At 36.2% G+C, this 19,116-nt stretch overlaps 1 protein-coding gene across 1 annotated transcript in view; it reads left to right on the top strand.

Moving 5' to 3' along the window:
- The window catches only part of LOC126335155 (sterol O-acyltransferase 2-like), a 190,044-nt gene extending 174,655 nt beyond the window's left edge, over positions 1-15,389 (top strand). The window contains exons 9-11 of the mRNA XM_049998128.1: positions 580-814; positions 8,351-8,490; positions 14,998-15,389. Of these exons, the coding sequence (XP_049854085.1) occupies positions 580-814; positions 8,351-8,490; positions 14,998-15,060 (438 nt within the window). The 3' untranslated portion in view covers positions 15,061-15,389. The remainder of the gene's footprint in view (positions 1-579; positions 815-8,350; positions 8,491-14,997) is intronic.
- The last annotated feature ends 3,727 nt before the right edge of the window (positions 15,390-19,116 follow it).

Below are 19,116 nucleotides of genomic sequence, written 5' to 3' on the forward strand. Positions count from 1 at the left end.
TATTCTACAGAAGCTCACAATAAGAATATTATGTAAAGTTCATAACTTAACATCTTACAGTAGTCTCTTCAGGGCTGTGGGGATTAACTTGCACGATGATACACATACTTCCTCATGGTACCTGTGGTTAATAATTAATGTGAACTTAGGATGAATTCTGCAATTAACTACCTCAGTGCTAACAGTAGAATAATTTCCACAACTACTATCCATCCCTATCCAGAATAATGTTTCTTAACTCTTAGCATGAAGGCCTGCTTTAGGTTGCCACTAGACATCACACAGAAAATTGAATATCAACAGATACTCAAAAAATGTAAGGGAATAGTTCATTGGAAACTCTTTCCCCAATTTAGCAGAATATTTGGATTCAAGGATTTACATCTACATGGACTGTCCCAAAAACATTCTCAAGGAGAGATACATGTGGGTTTTATTGGCAGTGGTAAGAAACTGAAGGGGCGGAAAAAGAACAAGAATTAAAATGTGAATGATAGTATGACCTTGTGTGTGTTTTAACATAAATAATTGTATAACTATGCTACACTGAATACAAAGAATTTTTACTTTTATTTTCAGGACTGGTGGAATGTTAATTCCTATAGAGCCTACTATCGGAACTGGAATGTTGTTGTCCATGATTGGCTGTACACATATGTGTACAAAGACCTGAAGGAGCTGCTAGGTGGCAAAAGACAAACTCTTGCTATACCTGCTGTTTTCTTCCTGTCTGCAATTGTCCACGAGTACATTCTCACATTCATGTTTGGTTTCTGTTATCCAATGCTTTTCATGGCCTTTGAAGTATTTTCAGGTTACTATCATCTATGTAACTATATATTAGCAGTTAGATCAGACTGTGTCTTAGAGTTCAACATTGTGGAAAGTTTTAAAGAAACATACCCTCACTTATACACTGGTTGGCAAAACTTAAGGATGAAGGTAACTTTTGCATGTTGCATGACTGCCAAGTAACACAGCTCAATAAAATTTGTACCATATATAGAAAGAGCTACTACAGTATGCTACAGAAGATAATAAAAATAAATATGCAATAAGATGAATATGAATGACACTTTAATTCAAAGACAATAATTACACTGAAGTCATCACAGTTTATGATAGTCTCCTGGACATTACAAAACACAGAACATGGTTCGTTACAGGTTGGGTGGTCGCCATGGGCAGTAATGCATGCTCTGCGGTGTGACGCCACAACAGCCATGAGGTCGGTTAGGAATACTTGTGGCAGGTCATTCCATTCCGCCACTAGCACAGTTGATAACTGCTGAACAGTTGTTGCTGCATGTGAACATGTTGCAATGCATCCTACACATGTTTGATGGAATTTAAGTCATGGAACAGGCAGATCAGTCCATTCACAGAATATCCTCTTGTTTGAAGAGCTCAACCACATGTGCTGTTTGATGCAGTCACACATTGACATCCATAACAATGAAGTCTGGGTTAAATGCACCCCTGAAAAACTAGTGAGTGTACCAGGTTCAAAGATTTGGAGATCTGTAAGCACATGCAACATTATCCCTCCCCATACTATAACAGCTGGACCACCAAAACAATCATGTTCAACAATGCTGGTGTTCGGTTATATGGTGATATTTGGGAGCGCACAGTTCATCCAAGGGAACTGGACATGATCATTCTGAAGGCCAAGTGTTACTGTGTAGAGAGGAATACATCTGCATGGACATATTGTCTTCCAGATCCTAGAATAAGGCATTCTTACCAGTCAATGTTGTGTAATGTTACTCCTACATTTGCGTTTTCTGGGCAGCATTCAGCCCTGACATCATATTTATGGATGAAAATGTGTGTCTTCATCAAACAGCACAAGTGGAGGAGCTCTTGGATCGAGAGGATATTTGCCAAGAGGACAAACCTGTCTGTTCCCCGAACTAAATACCATTAAACACATTTGTGATGCGTTGGTGAGATGTACTGTATTTACTCGAATACAAGCCGCACCTGAAAAATGAGACTCGAAATCATCAAGGGAAAAAAAAAAATTCCCGAATCTAAGCCGCACCTGAAATTTCAGACTCGAAATTCAAGGGGAGAGAAAAGTTTTAGACCGCACCTCCAAATCGAAACAAAGTTGGTCCAAATTTAGGTCGAATGGATGAAGATACAACTGCAGTAGTTTAGTTCTAGTAGTAAGCTCAGCAGTTAAGCTTTACCAGATAGCCATTGCTATGCGTCAGGCGCTGCGTCCGCATTTATACGGGGACCCTTCCTTTTTGTGTGCTTCGTCAAGTTATACTCGACTGCTTATTTTGCTTTGATCTGATAAGTGCTGTTCTCTTTGTTATAGGTGTTTACGTCACTCTAAACTGTAAATGCATTATTGCACTGTGTCATGCATTGTTTCTCGCATTCTGGTAATGACTGCTTATGACTTGTCGCCGCCTGCAGCATGGCTTGCTTTCGTGCGCGCTATCGCCTCTTACAATAATAAAAAAAAGGAGAGAAATTGTCTCACTAGCGAAACAATGGCAAGAGACTGATATTTGTTGGTACTTACATTGCTCCTTTCTTTGATGCAGATAAAGAACAACCAAATAATTGACTGTGTATGACAGATGTTCGCAACGAGAGTTTAGCGAAAATTTTTCTCCATTTGAAAATCTTTGCAGACGCCCCTTTAGTACGTTACATTCTGCACAGAAATTAGAGTCATCTTAGATTTAAAAATCTAGTCAGTTGCCGTGCTTCATTTCTAACTGTATCACACTATTCAGCATAAGAATAATACGAATATAAACATGACATGCTATGTATATTCTTCCGCGTTTGCTGTTGTCTCACTCAAGTTTCGTAGTTAATTCAGCAGACAGGATTTAAATGAGATAGCAGCAAACACAAAAGAATACGTGGCATAATGTTTACATTCATATTATTCTTATGGTGAAGAGAATACAGCATGTGATTCACGGTTCATAAAAGTTGCTATTAGAAACCATCTCTTGTCATAGGTAGAAAAAAATTCAGAATGTATAGTTGGGCCATATTGACATACGTCCCAAACAGTCTTACCAGTCGGAGCAGATTCTTAGTGATGACTTCAAATGTAGAGTGTGTTGTTGTCTTCAGTCCGTAGACTGGTCTGATACAGCTCTCCACGCTTTTCTACACTGTGCAATGCAGAGTAGCAACACTTATAAAATAAGAATGAAAATAACTTAGAAATTAAACGCTAAAATTTAAAACATAATTTTATTAGGTTTGTAATACACCTTACACGAAATGTTTAAAATATCAGTCATGATTCTGAATCACTATCACTCGATTCCTTCCTTGTTGCTCATTTCTTCATACAGAGCATCGTCCTGCGTACCATCTAGTGCACTGGATATCGAACATTTTTTAAATGCTTGTTGCACAGTCTGATTTGGAACACACTTCCATGCATCATAAATCCACTGGCACACTTGCGACAAACTTGCGCGTTTTACACGCCCTGTTGGTGTCAGTTGTCTGTTGCTTTTCATAAGCCAGTCTGTGTACATGCGTTTAAGCTTGTCCTTAAGTGGTTTGTTCAAACAGACTTCTAGTGGTTGCAGAATTGACGTTATTCCACCTGGAATTACTGCCAAGTCCGTTTTGCTTTCCTCTAATTCTCGTTTTACTGCAGGTGTTGTATGGCCTCCGTACATATTTAACATCAACAGCATTGAGCCAGGACGACGATTCCACATACGCCTAATCCATTTCAGCACCATGTCCTCCAAAAACCACCCAGTTTCGTTTGCTCGTACAATTACAGTTTTTGGAAACACTTCCGATTTCGGTAACGTCTTTCGCTTGAAAACTATGAATGGGGGTAATTTATGTCCATCTGTTGGGCAAGCAAGCATGACGGACACCCGCTCTTTTTCACCCCCTGATGTAAAAACACTTATGTCTTTCTTTCCTTTGGCGTCGACCATATAATTTGACCGCATGTCAGAATATACTGGAGTTTGGTCAGCATTTCCTAGCTGACCAAGAAGGTATTGCTTTTCTGTGCGCCGTTGCCGCCTGATTATGAAGCGCTGAAATTCCACAAGTTTTTCTTCATAATTTTTCAGCAGCTTTTGTGCAACTGAAGTTCGCCTCCGAAGTGAAAAACCCCAGCGTTTCATAAACCGATCAATCCAGCTGCTACTACCCACAAAATTTTCGATTTTTTGCTCTCTGGTAATTTCATGTGCCTCAATTTTTAAACTTTCGGCGTTCACAGGCAGCAATTTCTGAACCTGTTCCTTAAATTAATTTAAAATCGCTTCTAGCGGATGATATCGGCCACACTTTGGCGCATTAAATGCTTTCCTGCTACTTGAACATTCAAATAATTTGTCTCTCTGCAGTCGCCATCGCCTGATGTTGCTCTCATCAATCCCGTATCGCAGACCTGCAGCACGATTAGAACTTTGTTACGCAAAAGAAATAACTCACCTCTTGAATTTGGCACTATAATGATAGCTCTTCATTATGGTTCACTCACACCAACAAGCGCTTCACAAAATTCCACGAAGCGAGAGGTGCCGCTACGTGAAATATTAATGAGCTCAGTGTATCAACTTGTGCAACAATCCTAAAGGCTTATGCATTGTTGGTATTTTTGTGTAAAGAAATTTATTTTTGTTGCTACGAATATTTGAAAGGCTGCTACATTCGAAGATGAACAATGCTGAATTTCTATTTACTTCGTTGGATAATGTATGAAAATGCGGTGGTCGAAACTCGGGCGGAGAAAAAAAGCTCGTCTTGTACCTTTTTTTTTTAATTTGTTTACTGACGCAGAGGTTTTGGCGCCAGTATTTATCTTTGTTCCTGCAAAGCATTCCTGTGTAGCCCTACATATATTCGATGGCAGAAGTTAGTTGTGGCGGCACCTACCCACATTTTTCAGAACTCTATACTTAGCCGCAGGTGGTTTTTTGGATTATAAAAACCGGAAAAAAAGCGCGACTTAGATTCTAGTAAATACGGTATGTATGTCCATGTGCACCAACCACAATTCAGCAGCTGTCAGTCACACTGGTGGAGAAATGGAATACCCTACCAACCTTGTAACCGGCGAGGGAGCACGTTACAGAATGTGTACTGTTGCCCATGTTGATCACACATCCCATAAAGAATAAAGTCCCACCTTTTGGAATGTCCAGAGCAGAGTCGTGAACCATAATGATTTCAAGGTATGTATTGTCTTCAAATAAAAATATAATTTCTGTTCATCTCATTGAGTATTTCTTCCAATTACCTTCCATAGATTACTGCAGCAGTTCTTTCCATGTATGGTCTAAGTTTCTTAGAGCTATGTTACTTGGCAGTGATAAGCCATGAAAAATTACTTTTCTTCCTTAACATGAGCTTTCAGTGAATTTCCGTTGACAGTCACATTTAATTAGTGTAACTTTCTCTGTACAGTAAAATTACCATATGATTTGGGAGTTGGCATTTTTATTATGTGTTTATCTCTTTTTACAAAAGATTACTCCTCCTTGGCACTATGTGCAACTATCATAAAAACGAAGCCTCTCTTTTGGATTGTGAAGTGATCACAATGAAACCAGGAATTACTACTTCACTAAAGAAATGTGAGCATTTCATTACAGAACTTTCCTTACATGCTGCACGTTTGTCAGAAATACTTTCCGCTGATAATTTTACTGTGTACTCTACAGTCTTATGCTACTCTTCAAAATAATATGTTACAACTGAACTCAGCTGAAATTCAATTTCTAGCTATCACATATTGTCAAAAAAAAAAAAAGGTTACTCAATGACTGGATGACTAGTACAAAGGATGAGAAATAACTGTTAAAATTTGTGGTATAGTTCACTGAAAAATACAGAAAACTGATTTTTCAAGAGCTGAGGCAAATCATCACTTGTATCAAATTTCAAATTACTATACAGCATTTAACAAGCGAGGTGGCGCAGTGGTAGCACACTGGACTCGCATTTGGGAGGACGATGGTTCAATCCTGTCTCCAGCCATTCTGATTTAGGTTTTCCGTGATTTCCCTAAATCGTTTCAGGCACATGCTGGGATGGTTCCTTTGAAAGGGCACAGCCAATTTCCTTCCCAATCCTTCCCTAACCCGAGCTTGTGCTCTGTCTCTAATGACCTTGTTGTCGATGGGATGTTAAATACTAACCTAACCTAACCTATACAGCATACAGATAAGAGTGCTAAGAGTTAAACACTTGTAAATTTTACTAGATCTAGTTAGCTGTATCTACAGTATAAGAATGTTACTGACCTTATACTTTATCGTGTAGATAAGAATAATTAAGTCTCTTGCAAATCAGTTTTATTTGTGAATATCTTTATTGGTATGCACAAATAAAACATTCAGCTGCAAAATGGGGAATTTTTTTTATCAAGTGATAAAGCATAATTTAAATAGCAACTGAGACAAAATGTTGCAAATATTATACTACTTTTCTGATCACTTGTATATGAATTCTCTCTAATTACAAAATTTCACTTCATGTTTGATTACTTTGGGTTACATGTGTTGAACAATGTTTATAAAGAAGGGCACACCAAAATTACTTTCCTAAATGTCCACATTGCATATTATCTTGAACTATTGTAAATCCATTTGTAAATGCAGACACAGGTTTGCAGTGCAACACAATATTTACTTAGCTAACACAGGAATTTGCCTGTAGGGGAACAGCAAACATTGGAAATTAAAATTGTAGAACAGCTACAAGCTGCATGGTAACTATTTCTTTATTTTAACACATTCACTCGACCAGCATGAGCATCTCCATAACTGTGGAAATGCATTCCATTACTTTACTATACAACAAAATAAATTCAGATTGAATTTCAACATATTAATTTATGTTACATAGGAAAAGGCCATACATTACAAATTTTGGGTTGTTTAGTGCCACCATCCTGCATAAAATGGAATAAGTTGGCTGTGTACAGTTAACATAAACTCTCTGGTAATGTCTATTCTAAGATTAAATGTCAAGACATACCAGTTCTCATCGAGAAAGTTAAAGCCTTATCAATATGTGTGTTGGTTGAAATCACCTTGCGAAGCTGATTGTGAAACACAGTAATACAAAAACACCAAATCAACTTAACTATAACAAATATCCACTGCCTTTTTGAGTATTCACAGGTAGAAGGCTAAAATACTATAACTGCCTGTTAAGATAATTATGAAAAAAATTAGCAAAATTACAAATTAAAATTATAATTGCAATTTTCATGGGTGTTGATAGATGTTATGTATGTTACAAGTCATTAAGACCATTAAAATTAACCTATATTAGTGTAGATGAAATGCACTATTCAAACATGACAATATGATTCCTCTCGCATCTATATGTGGAGAGAACAGTGTTTACAACATTGTATTTACTTACAATGTAAATATTTTGGTGCACATATGAATTTGTATTTACTCATGATAACAAATTTCAAACTGCATGAAACTTGCATGATAAAACCAGACTACTAATACAAAGGCCATTCATGTTGGTTCTTGGTGACATATGAATAATAGTTGCCACTTGATGTGTTTCATTTATTTATCTATTTATTGTGCAATCATACACACTTAGTTGTATTTAGTTCTCTATGATTTTAATGAGCTTTTACTAATATGACATACATAAGTCAATGCCTGAAGGAAAACAATCAATTTTAATAACCAGCTGTGAGTCTTCAATATGTGTTCATAGTCATGGGTGCAATAACTCCTTACCATGTTTGACATCGACAGAGCCAACATGAATGGCATTCCTTATTGTTATCTGGTTTAAATGCAAAAGTTCTATGCAGTTTGAAATTTATTATATTCAAGAGGATACACAAATAAGTATATCTACCAAATATGTACATTGTAAATAAACATATACTTTGCAAATACCTTCTTCTCCATATACTGCACTCTTAATCTGTAGATGTAAGAAGAATCATGTCATCATGTCTCAATGGTATATTTAATCCATGTCAGTATAGATTACTTTTGATGCATTAATAACTTATTATAAACTTGACATATGTACATTAATGCCCATAAAAGTGGCAATTATAATTTTAATTTGTATTAATAACCAGATGTGGTATTTTAGACTTGTATGTCTGAATATGTAGCTGTTTGCTATTAATGTAAGTTATCTCATTGTAAGTCAAATTTGTGATTTTAATTTTTTGCATGGTGATGTAACACAATTCTGAAGGTGCTTGTATTAGTCGAGAGAGAAATGTAAAAACAAAGAAAAAGTAAATGCAACTTGCAGCTGCTCTACCATTTTAACAATATTGTTTCTTACTTTTATTTATTATTATTATTGTAGTTGTTGTTGTTTACAGTGGGTCTGATGTTTGTATCACGTGATCAGCTGCCAGGTAGCAATCTTTTGATGTGGTTGCTCTTCACAATAGGAACAGGGCTTCTTACCAGCCTTTACATGATGGAGTGGTTCGCTCGACGCCACTGCCCTCAATTTATTGTGAGTATCGGGTATCTGACTACAGGTTTTAGCTAATATTATAATATAATGTATTTATTTTAGTTAAAGACTAATCTTTGTGCATTCCTTTTTTGGAACATTTATGAGGAGCTTAAACATGATGCTACAATCCTGTGCTGTAACACTCTGCACAAAAAATGAGAAAGACAAGGATTACAAAGAGTAGCACATAGCTGGTTGTGTTCATACCTAAAAAAACTGCAGGCAGAAGGTATCACGATAGTATGAATTCAACACTAAGAATAAACAAGAAACAATCCTTCCTTTCTAGCGAATTACCAATAAAAGATGGCGTACTGCAGGGGTCAGTCTTAGATCCACTACTCTTCTTGATTTAAGTGGACAACTTCATTGAACATATGAGTCCCCAAAAAACTGTTCTATTTGTCAATAACACCAGCACATTGTTTACTGGATCCAGACCAGTAACCTTGCACTCAACAGCATAATATTCTGTGAAAAGACTTTGAGTGGCTCACCAAAAACAAACTCACTATAAATACTGAAAAAACTGTGGGTTTTATTTCCTCCATCTAATCAGATATCTATCCAAGCATGAGTAAAAAAAGATGATTCCTTAGAAAATGAAAGTGTCCCAAAATGTTTGGGTTTTTGGGTTCAGCAAAATTTGAAGTAGGACACCCATACAAATAACTTGTCTACACTCATCCATGTTCTATTTTCTAAGAATATTGAACTAAAAAAAAGCAAAACAATAGTACAGCAGGCATACCTTGTGCAGTTCTAATTGCTACTTTGATATGGGATCATTTCCTGGGGATAATCAGCACACAGTGTAAAGGTTTTCAGAATGCAAACAGGAGCTCCAAGAATAATTTGTACCTTTAGAAAGACAGGCCTGTAAATCTCATTTCGCTGAGCCTGGTGTTCTGAATGTTCCAATTTATTCATTTACGAAAGTATCTCATTCACTAGACTACCTCTTGAAAATGGGCAAGCTACAGAATAAAACCGTACACAACTGTTGTACCAGAGGGCAATAAAATATACATAAAAAAATCACAGAACAACAGACTATCAGAGGAGCATAATTAACATTGGTATAATATTACACAATAAGATAACCGAGGATACAAAAATTGTTATGTATCCAACATTTAAAATTAAACTAAAGGCATTTCTAATAAATTTATGGGGTTGGAGGCTGCAGACAGCTTACAATATAGCAGAAACATGTAGTCACACGTTTCATATTCTTATTACAGTTAGCGAGGGCATTTTTGAAGAACTAGCAGCACCATCTTCACAGCACATATCACAAAGTTATCTCTGACATAACACATTTTTCAGGAAACTTTTTGAATTCTTAACTCAGTGTTACAACTGTTATGATCTGTGGAAGTAAGGAGTAGTTTTACAGTTTTTGAACTTTGAGTGAAAACTTCTGAAAAGAAGACTGTACAATGAAGAATATATTATGAATGTATTCATGTTCATTGAAAGATGATGATGTCCAACTGCCAGGGGAGTTATGTTCATAATGAACTCTCTAATGATTCACTGTGGCCTGCACATGTGGAACAGCAGCTCACCCATTGTTGAAAAATAAATGAAAAGAGTTTGCTGTCAGAAAAAAATTCTTTAAATTACATGAAAGTGGACTCTACTGAGACCTTTCAGCAGGAAAATAAGAAAGTTATTGAGGCATCAGACAAAATTTCTCTCTTAATAGCAAAAAACCTTGTACTATTGGTGAGATGTTATATAAATCTTCCATTCTTATAGCAACCACAATGGGTTTGGAGGAAGATAGTCACTGAAAAATTTACAGGACACTTTTCATACAGTGTGCAATGAAGGATCAAAGAAATGGCCCTGCATATAAAAATACAGCTAGTTAAAAGACTGAAAAGTCTCCATTCTTTTGCCTTGCAGTGTGGAGACTACTGATATTGCTCAACATTCTCATTTAATAGTATGCTGTTAATTTATGGATGAGACAGAAATAATGGAACCATGACAGTTTTCTAAAACCTGGGAAATATCATCAATTATGTCTCATGTATTTCCTACTGGAAAAATCCTAGTCTATTGGCTGTCACTGTATGATTCACTCAAGGGCTCTCTTATAAAGTTAAAACACCTAAGAAACTGAACACTGCACTGAAAGCGACCATCAGTGTAATTAATAAAATTAAATTCTGTGTATACTCCTTTTTTTCTGAATCCTGTATAATGATGTACATGCTGAACGGCAGTCTTTAATCTTTTAAAAGGCAATATGCTTAGCATGCTGCAATAATTTAAATCAGATGTGGAACTATTTCTTTTCAGAGAGAGGAAAGCAGAGTTTTATTGTTCATTCACTGATGATACCTTTACATTTTCACCAATATACCTTGCAGACCTCTTTGAAATCCACATTAATCTGCATTTGCAGTTACAAGGTAAAAATACCACAATAATGGTTGCCAATGATGCCAAGGACAAAACTATGGAAGTATCTCCTGGATGCTCTTATTACTAACTTCTTAATACTCCCTCAATTCAGTGAACTTCCATATAGGCAATAAACTGGCAGTGCAAGTCAGAATTGATGTGCATGACTTTCCTGATGAAATTTACAAGGATGCATTTGAACTGAATTGTGTTGTGGATGAACTTAGGATATTTACTATAGGAAACAAATGTTACAGGTCCATTTGGAGAACCAATATGTAATGAAAATTACTAAGATGTTTTGCCACTTAGAGCAATTTAAAAATCACAAATTCACTTTTTAAGAAAAAGGATATACACAAGTATACTTGGGCCAGCAGAGGACTTCGATCAAAAATTGACTGCATCTTAGTAAATGATAAGCTAGCGGGCCAAGTAGGGGAAACAAAAATTTATAGAAGACAAGGCAATTTCTTACTAATCTCCAGAATAGATCTTTTTACAAAATGGAAGAAAATAACTAAACAAATAACAAACCAACAAGATCAAAGTGTTTATAAGGTATACTTGCTTGAAGAGGACAGTAGTAGACACCTGTACCAAAGAAGATCAAATGAAGAACTAGCAAACTTACAAACTAAAGACGATATAGAAGAAGAATGGCAAACTCTGAAGAATACTGTTTGAAGAGTAGAAGGAGAAGCTCTTGGTAAAAAGAAAAGAACACAGAAAGGAAAAGGCCTAAAAATTTGGAATTAGGATATATTGAAGGCAGTCAGATAAAAACAGGTTGAATCTATAAAACACGTAATCAACCCCACTATTGAGAACAAATAATACAATGAGGAGAAAAGAAGGAAAGCACATCAGGAGCACTGGGATAAGTTTATTTCAAATATGAAACATGATTTCCACGGAAGACAACAAATGGCATAAAAGATTTTAAAAAACTTAAACACAAGAGAAAGAGAGGAGATGCCAATAAAAGGTACTGAGGAAGAAAGCAGATAAATCATTACAGCGAATTGTGGTATGATCATAGAGCACATGAAACTGAAATTGAACAACTAGACAAGAAAGGATTAAATGATATACAGTCTGACGAATTAACATCTACACTAAAATCACTTAAGAACATAAAGCTACAGAAAAAGACAGAATTAATGCTGAATTATTAAAATAGGGAGGAATGATGCTCCACCAAAGATGCTACATCTCTTCAACAAATGTTGGAAGAAGAAGAGTATTCCCAAAGACTGGAAAACAGTTAGAGTAATTTCAATTTTTAAAAAAGGAGATAAAAGCTGGTGCAGTAATTACAGAGGAGTAAGTTTACTGGACTTGGCATACAATGTGTATGACAAGATTTTAAATACAAACTTAAAAACACAGCAGAAGCAGTACTGCATGAGGAACAAATGGGTTTTAGGAAAGGATGCTCCACAATAGATGCAGTTTTGATTCTACAGCAAATAATAGAAAAATTGAGAGAGTATAATAAAGAAACACAAATTGCTTTTATTGACTTTAAAAAAAGCTTTTGACAGTGTCAATAGACAGAAACTTTGGGAAATAATGACGAATCATGGATACTCAAAACATCTAGTAAATGCGATAAAAAGTTTATATCATGACACAAGTATCACTATAGATCCCAATGGTAAAACAATTAATGAGGTACCAACTAACAAAGGGGTACAACAAGGCTGCTGCATCCATCCAACTTTGTTAAACATCTACATTAATGAAATTATACATATATGGAAATCAGAATTTCAGAAAGGCATATACCTAGACAATAACATTCTCTTAAATAATTTACTATATGCTAATGATGCATTGATCCTAGCAGATAAGGAAGATGACCTACAGAAAGGAATCTACTTGCTAAAACAAATAAGTGCAAAATTTAATATGGAAATTTCAAAAGAAAAAACTAAGACAATGGCCATCATAGAGAAAGAACCAATCAGAACCAAAATAGTGATAGACCAGAAGATTTTAGAACAAGTTAACCATTTCAGTTACCTTGGATGTGAAATGACATATGGGTACAGCAGAGAGATTGAAATTAAGCTTAGTAAATTCAGTTGGGTACATGGAACAATCATCAAAAACCTAAAACACAAAACCAGGAAAGAGACTCAAATAAAATTTTACAAAACTGTTGCAGTTTCCACACTGCTCTATGGGAGTGCGACATGGGTGATTACCAAGAAGCAAGAAAGCCAGAATCAGGCACAAGAAATGAAATTCCTTAGAGCTGTTAGAGGCTGCACAAGAGAAGACAGGGTAAGAAATCAAGATATTAGAGAAGAACTGCAAATCTTTAGCCTCAATGATGAAATTCTAGGTTACAGGAGAAAATGGAATGAACATCTACAAAGAATGGAGAGTGAGAAACTTCCCTTAAAGGCAAGAAATTACGTTCCATGGGAGAAGAACACGACACAAACGGGTACCATAACAGGCAATTCCTGCCTAATACTTGAAGAGTAGATGATGAGATGATTTACTTAGTAACTTTATAGCAAGAACACAACCCTTTTAGGAATAGTGATCTTCTTCCTTTAATATCTAAAAGCTGACTCATAGCAACAACAAAAACTTCATAGAGTAAAAGTATGGAAAATAAAACAAACTCTTAGGAGCAAAGAAATTCAAGTTAGATGAGAAAACCATTGTTCAGGTGAAAACAATTTCATTAGGTATTTAAATAAGACACATGGTTGCAAAGGTATAACTGTTTGGAAACAACTGGACTAAACAGTGCCGATACAATCAAACTGGTGTGCAGAGTTTCAGCTTTCTGTGTGTCTGGTATGACTGCTGCACCGCAGCTTACATGTTTTCTTGTAGCATATTTAGCATAGGTGACCTTTGTTGAAAACTTGACATTCCAGTGCTCCCCATAGATAGAAGTTAGGAGGATTTAGGTTTGTAAAAGACAGTAGGTATTCAATAACACCTCTCCAACTAACCTATCAATCACGTAGAGGGTCATACAAGTATGCCCTAACATCTCAATGGCAATGAGATAAAATGTAATCTTGTAGGTAATAATCTCTTATGTTCATAGAACTGTTTAATATCAGGGAGTTACTGAGGTCTAAAATATATTAGAAGCATCTGTTGAGTTAAAATACTTTCAAGGAAGACTAGATCAATCCAATCCCATGATGACTAACCACACATCGGTTCTTCGCAGACCTACCCCTTAGCATCAACAAATGGATTCACAGAAGCTACAGACTGTGACTGTTATGGCACCTTTTCCTTTTATTTAACTTCATACGACCACATAAACTTCTTAATCTTGAAAATGGCCTACATGCCTTCAAACAACTCGCTACTGAAGCCTTTTGTTTAGGGTATCCTCACTGATAGCATCTAGTAACATTCAAGTAAGTACTTCCACTGTTCAACCTTCAGAATGTTCTGTAGACTTGAATCACTTATCCCACTGTAATGTGCACACCGAGCCCCAAATTTTTTCATTGACCTCATGAAATATCACATCACCATAGAACTGAGATATCAATTGTCGCTGTTCGTGATTACCAAGATCTTTACAATGTGCCCATAATGAACAGTACCATGTCTTCAAACTACTACAAATACAAGAACTTATCCAAATTATTTTAGTGATTGTTCTTGCACTTCTTTAATATAAGCACACTTCGAATATAACTTCAATACAATTTTGCACCAATTGAAGGAAAACCTCCTCTCAACCATCCTCGTTGAGCTGTCTTCTGTTTGTACCATGCATGCTGAGTATGTATTCTGGGACAATAATATACTACAATACTGTGTACAAATCTTAAATAATTTTAATTTTGTTCCAAAGATACTTTCTGTAAAAGAGTACATTTGTTTGGATCCTCTAACATTACATCTGAGCTGGGACAGCTGTCAATGTTGTGAAACTACATCGTGATGACATTTATATTGTCATTAGCAGGAGATCTCAGCCTCATGCACACTTACACTCACTCTCTTACATGGTACTTTAGTTTTCACAAACATTCGTATAAAAATCATAGCTGCGAAACTGGCATTGTGTTAATGGTTTTTGTTTTGCAGGATTCTACATGGGACTTCTTTGTGCCAAGGTCATGGTTCTGCTCTCCACTCACATCTGAATAACAATGATTTGTGTACCATAAGTTAAGCAGGACCTCACTTTGAAGATTGCTCTCAAAAGTTGTGGATACTCAAGAGAACTAACTTTTAAGAATAGAACTGACTTTTAAAACGAGATTATGTCAGTGCACCAGAATAAATTATTTTTATAGTGTATATATACAGACATTTTAATTGTATTCTAGTAAGTCCATTTTGTTACAATATGCATAGTTTGTTGCAATGTTAACTCTGTGAAGAATGTGACTGTGAAAGTTGTACATTCTGTATGTAATGTACTTTTGCACTTCTGTGGTGTGAAATGTTTCTATGTATATGGCATTTGTAACGTTCTTATTTTGTTTTTTTTACTTATCAATCAGCATCCTTGTGCTACATTTTAGCATCCCCTCCCCCAAGCCCCTTACGTTGCTTTTAATGTACAAACACTGAAGGAAATGCGCAATAATACAATAATGAGTTTCTGTACATACTTAAATGACAGAAATTAGTCTTAATTGTAAATGTGTTAAGTTGTTTGACTTTCAGAGAAGTACATAAAAGTAACACAGGTATATATTTGTTAAAAAACTGTACATCATTGTAAGTCATAAGTGACTCCACACCACATTAAAGATTCCTTTTTTAAGAAATGCAGCACATACTATCATCTGTCCAACTGCTGTGTTACATGGCTGTAACACTGGAGGACATCTGAATTAGTGTCTTGTTAAAGTTCCCTTACAAGGTAGTTGTTGAAGCAGAGAGGATACAATCATAATACTTGATTCTTAATCAAGTGTTCCATATCAGTTGGTTCATTTAACTTAAGATTAACAAAGCTGTCACAACACGTGGATTTCTGTTTCGTGCCTTGACGTCTATCTCCTGTCTCCATAAGTTTGGCAAAAGAAGATGCCTTCCCCCGATCTGAGCCCATGGTGGCCGTCATACCAGAGTAAGACTCATGATTAGTACCTCACAGTCACACCACCACCACCTACAAACTTCCTCAGCCAACATCATATCCACTTTCAGTCACAGCTGGCTCCACAGTTGCTTTGCTTTGGTGTGTCCACACGCTTTTTCTACTTCCTGTACAAAACTGCCTGCTCAGCAACTTGAATCCTAGAACCTTTTGTGTAATATGCATTTCCTAGATACAATACTACCCATTTGCTTCTGGTATGCTACAGGTGAGATTCACTGCAGTGGGATCAAAACAATTTCACAGCTGACACAAGGCCACTCAGGTTCATGATCATTTTGACTTATGAATCCCTATCATCCATGTCTGACAGCATTATTTTGGGCACCTATTGTAATTTGTCTAATCTGTGAGTACATAATATCTACCACTCACTTTGAAGGCTCCATATTACCTGTTACAATAGAAGACAGCAATGTCAGAGTTGGCATTACAACAGAAGAAATGTGGGTAGTTCTTCACATTCCCAGTGGATAAGGCTGTCAGATAAAATGATAACTCTGTCATGGTGTAGGATTTTAGTCCCAATAACATCAATATCATTTAGTTTGGTCGGTATGTGTATAGACAATTGATCTAGTAAACACCTGAACATGTCAAAGGATAGAAAACATGTAACAATTTTTTGAGAAGGAAAGTTGCCACTCACCATATAGAAGAGGTGCTGAGTCGCTGATAGGCACAACAGAAAGGCTCACACAATTAAAGCTTTCAGACATTAAGGCCCTTGTCAATGACACACACACACACACACACACACACACACACACACACACACACACACACACACACACACACACACACACACACACACAACACACAGAGACACACACACACACACAGACATTCACACAAATGCAAATCACACACATGACTGCACTCTCAAGCAACTGAAACCACACTGCCAGTGTGCTATACCGATTTGAAAGTACAATATCAGTGCTACAAGTCATTAGGTTGCATTGTCATCAATCCAAGAGCTGCCAGTAGATAGGTCTGCCATACCATGAAGAGAATAGCTTACATCACAGAACAATTTTGTTAAATGGAATATAAATGTTTTTGACACTGAAATCAATAAATGGTGCAGGTGGCAGTTGTCATAGTATTGTAATTATGTGGGTTTTGTTCTATTAATTGATTACTGATTTTCTTTCATTAAATATTTTGTATAGAGACTGGTGGATATTATTCCTTATCAGAATTTGTTCCAAAGAGGCAATCTTCGTTAGCCATTAATCAACATGTTAAGATTAATTATTTATGTAATAAGAATTTGTTTAAAAAGCGAACTGATCTAGACGTTCTGTGCAGTGCATAGTATTTGTACATAAATGTAAATGTGATATATGCTACCTAGCTTTGCATTAATAAGAAAAGGACACAAAAACATAAGCTTTTTTCTTGTTTGAATAAAATAAACAGATATTAATGATATTTAAATTATTATAACTGGAAATAATTCAGAGATTAGTTATATTTATTAACTTATAAATGGTTTGGTGCCTCAGAATTGTTTATACAGCAAATACTACTAAAAGACTGTGTGATCACTAAGCATGAGCAAATTACCAGGGGAACATATGATACTAGTGCAACATTTGATCAAGAGTTCTGCTGGCATATGATATGCTCAATCACGAATATCAAACAATGGAAAATCCAGGATGGTATGTAACAATATTATAGAAGGAAAGTTGCTACTCACCATATAGTGGAGATACTGAGTTGCTATAGGCACAACAAAAAGATTCAGACAATTACAGCTTTTGGCCATTAAGGCCTTTGTCAGCAACACACACACATACACACACACACACACACACACACACACACACGCACGCAAATGCAAGCGCAGCTTGCACACATACGTCTACACTTTCAAACAACTGAAATCACTAATATGATTTTCAGTCTGCTCAGTAACATTCTCTATAGGCATATGTCCATACGAAGTTTTTTGTTTCAAATGAGAATTCGTGTAACATCCCTAAATGGAGCCTCTTCCTCCTGAAAAACTCTGTATTATGTAGTAAATGTGGTTCTGAAATTAATACTGTGTTATTTAAGCCAAAAAATTCATAATCTGTAAGATATTTTGTTCTTACATAGATAAGAGTCTTACTTAATAACTTGAAAAATAATGGAAATAACTAAATAAGTTTGTCAGGAGAACGTTTCCTTTCTAAAATCATAAAGTGTTACAACCACAGGTCTGTGACTTTTTGCATCTTGGTGGAACTCAGAATTATGAAAATACTAGATTTTCTTGTACTCCATTACTTGTGTTAGCTTCAGACTTTACTTTGGTATACATTTGAACAAATTATATTACTTTTTGTGTACGTCCACCCATGAACCATGGACCTTGCCCTTGGTGGGGAGGCTTGCGTGCCTCAGCGATACAGATGGCTGTACCATAGGTGCAACCACAACGGATGGGTATCTGTTGAGAGGCCAGACAAAAGTGTGGTTCCTGAAGAGGGGCAGCAGCCTTTTCAGTAGTTGTAGGGGCAACAGTCTGGATGATTGACTGATCTGGTCTTGTAACACTAACCAAAATGGCCTTGCTGTTCTGGTACTCCGAACGGCTGAAAGCAAGGGGAAACTAAAGCCGTAATTTTTCCCGAGGGCATGAAGCTTTACTGTATGATTAAATGATGATGGCGTCCTCTTGGGTAAAATATTCCAGAGGTAAAATAGTCCCCCATTCAGATCCCCAGGTGGGGACTACTCAAGAGGATGTCGTTATCAGGAGAAAGAGAACTGGCATTCTACGGATCGGAGTGTGGTATGTCAGATCCCTTTATCAGGCAGGTAGGTTAAAAAATTTAAAAAGGAAAATGGGTAGGTTAAAGTTAGATATAATGGGAATTAGTGAAGTTCGGTGGCAGGAGGAACAAGACTTTTGGTCAGGTGAATACAGGGTTATAAATACAAAAACAAATAGGGGTAATGCAGGAATAGGTTTAATAATGAATAAAAAATAGGAGTGCACGAAAGCTACTACAAACAGCATAGTGAATGCATTTTTGTGGCCAAGATAGACACAAAGCCCATGCCTACTACAGTAGTACAAGTTTGTATGCCAA

The sequence above is a fragment of the Schistocerca gregaria genome, chromosome 2 (assembly GCF_023897955.1).
Source record: "Schistocerca gregaria isolate iqSchGreg1 chromosome 2, iqSchGreg1.2, whole genome shotgun sequence".
Taxonomy (NCBI): Eukaryota; Metazoa; Arthropoda; class Insecta; order Orthoptera; family Acrididae; genus Schistocerca; species Schistocerca gregaria.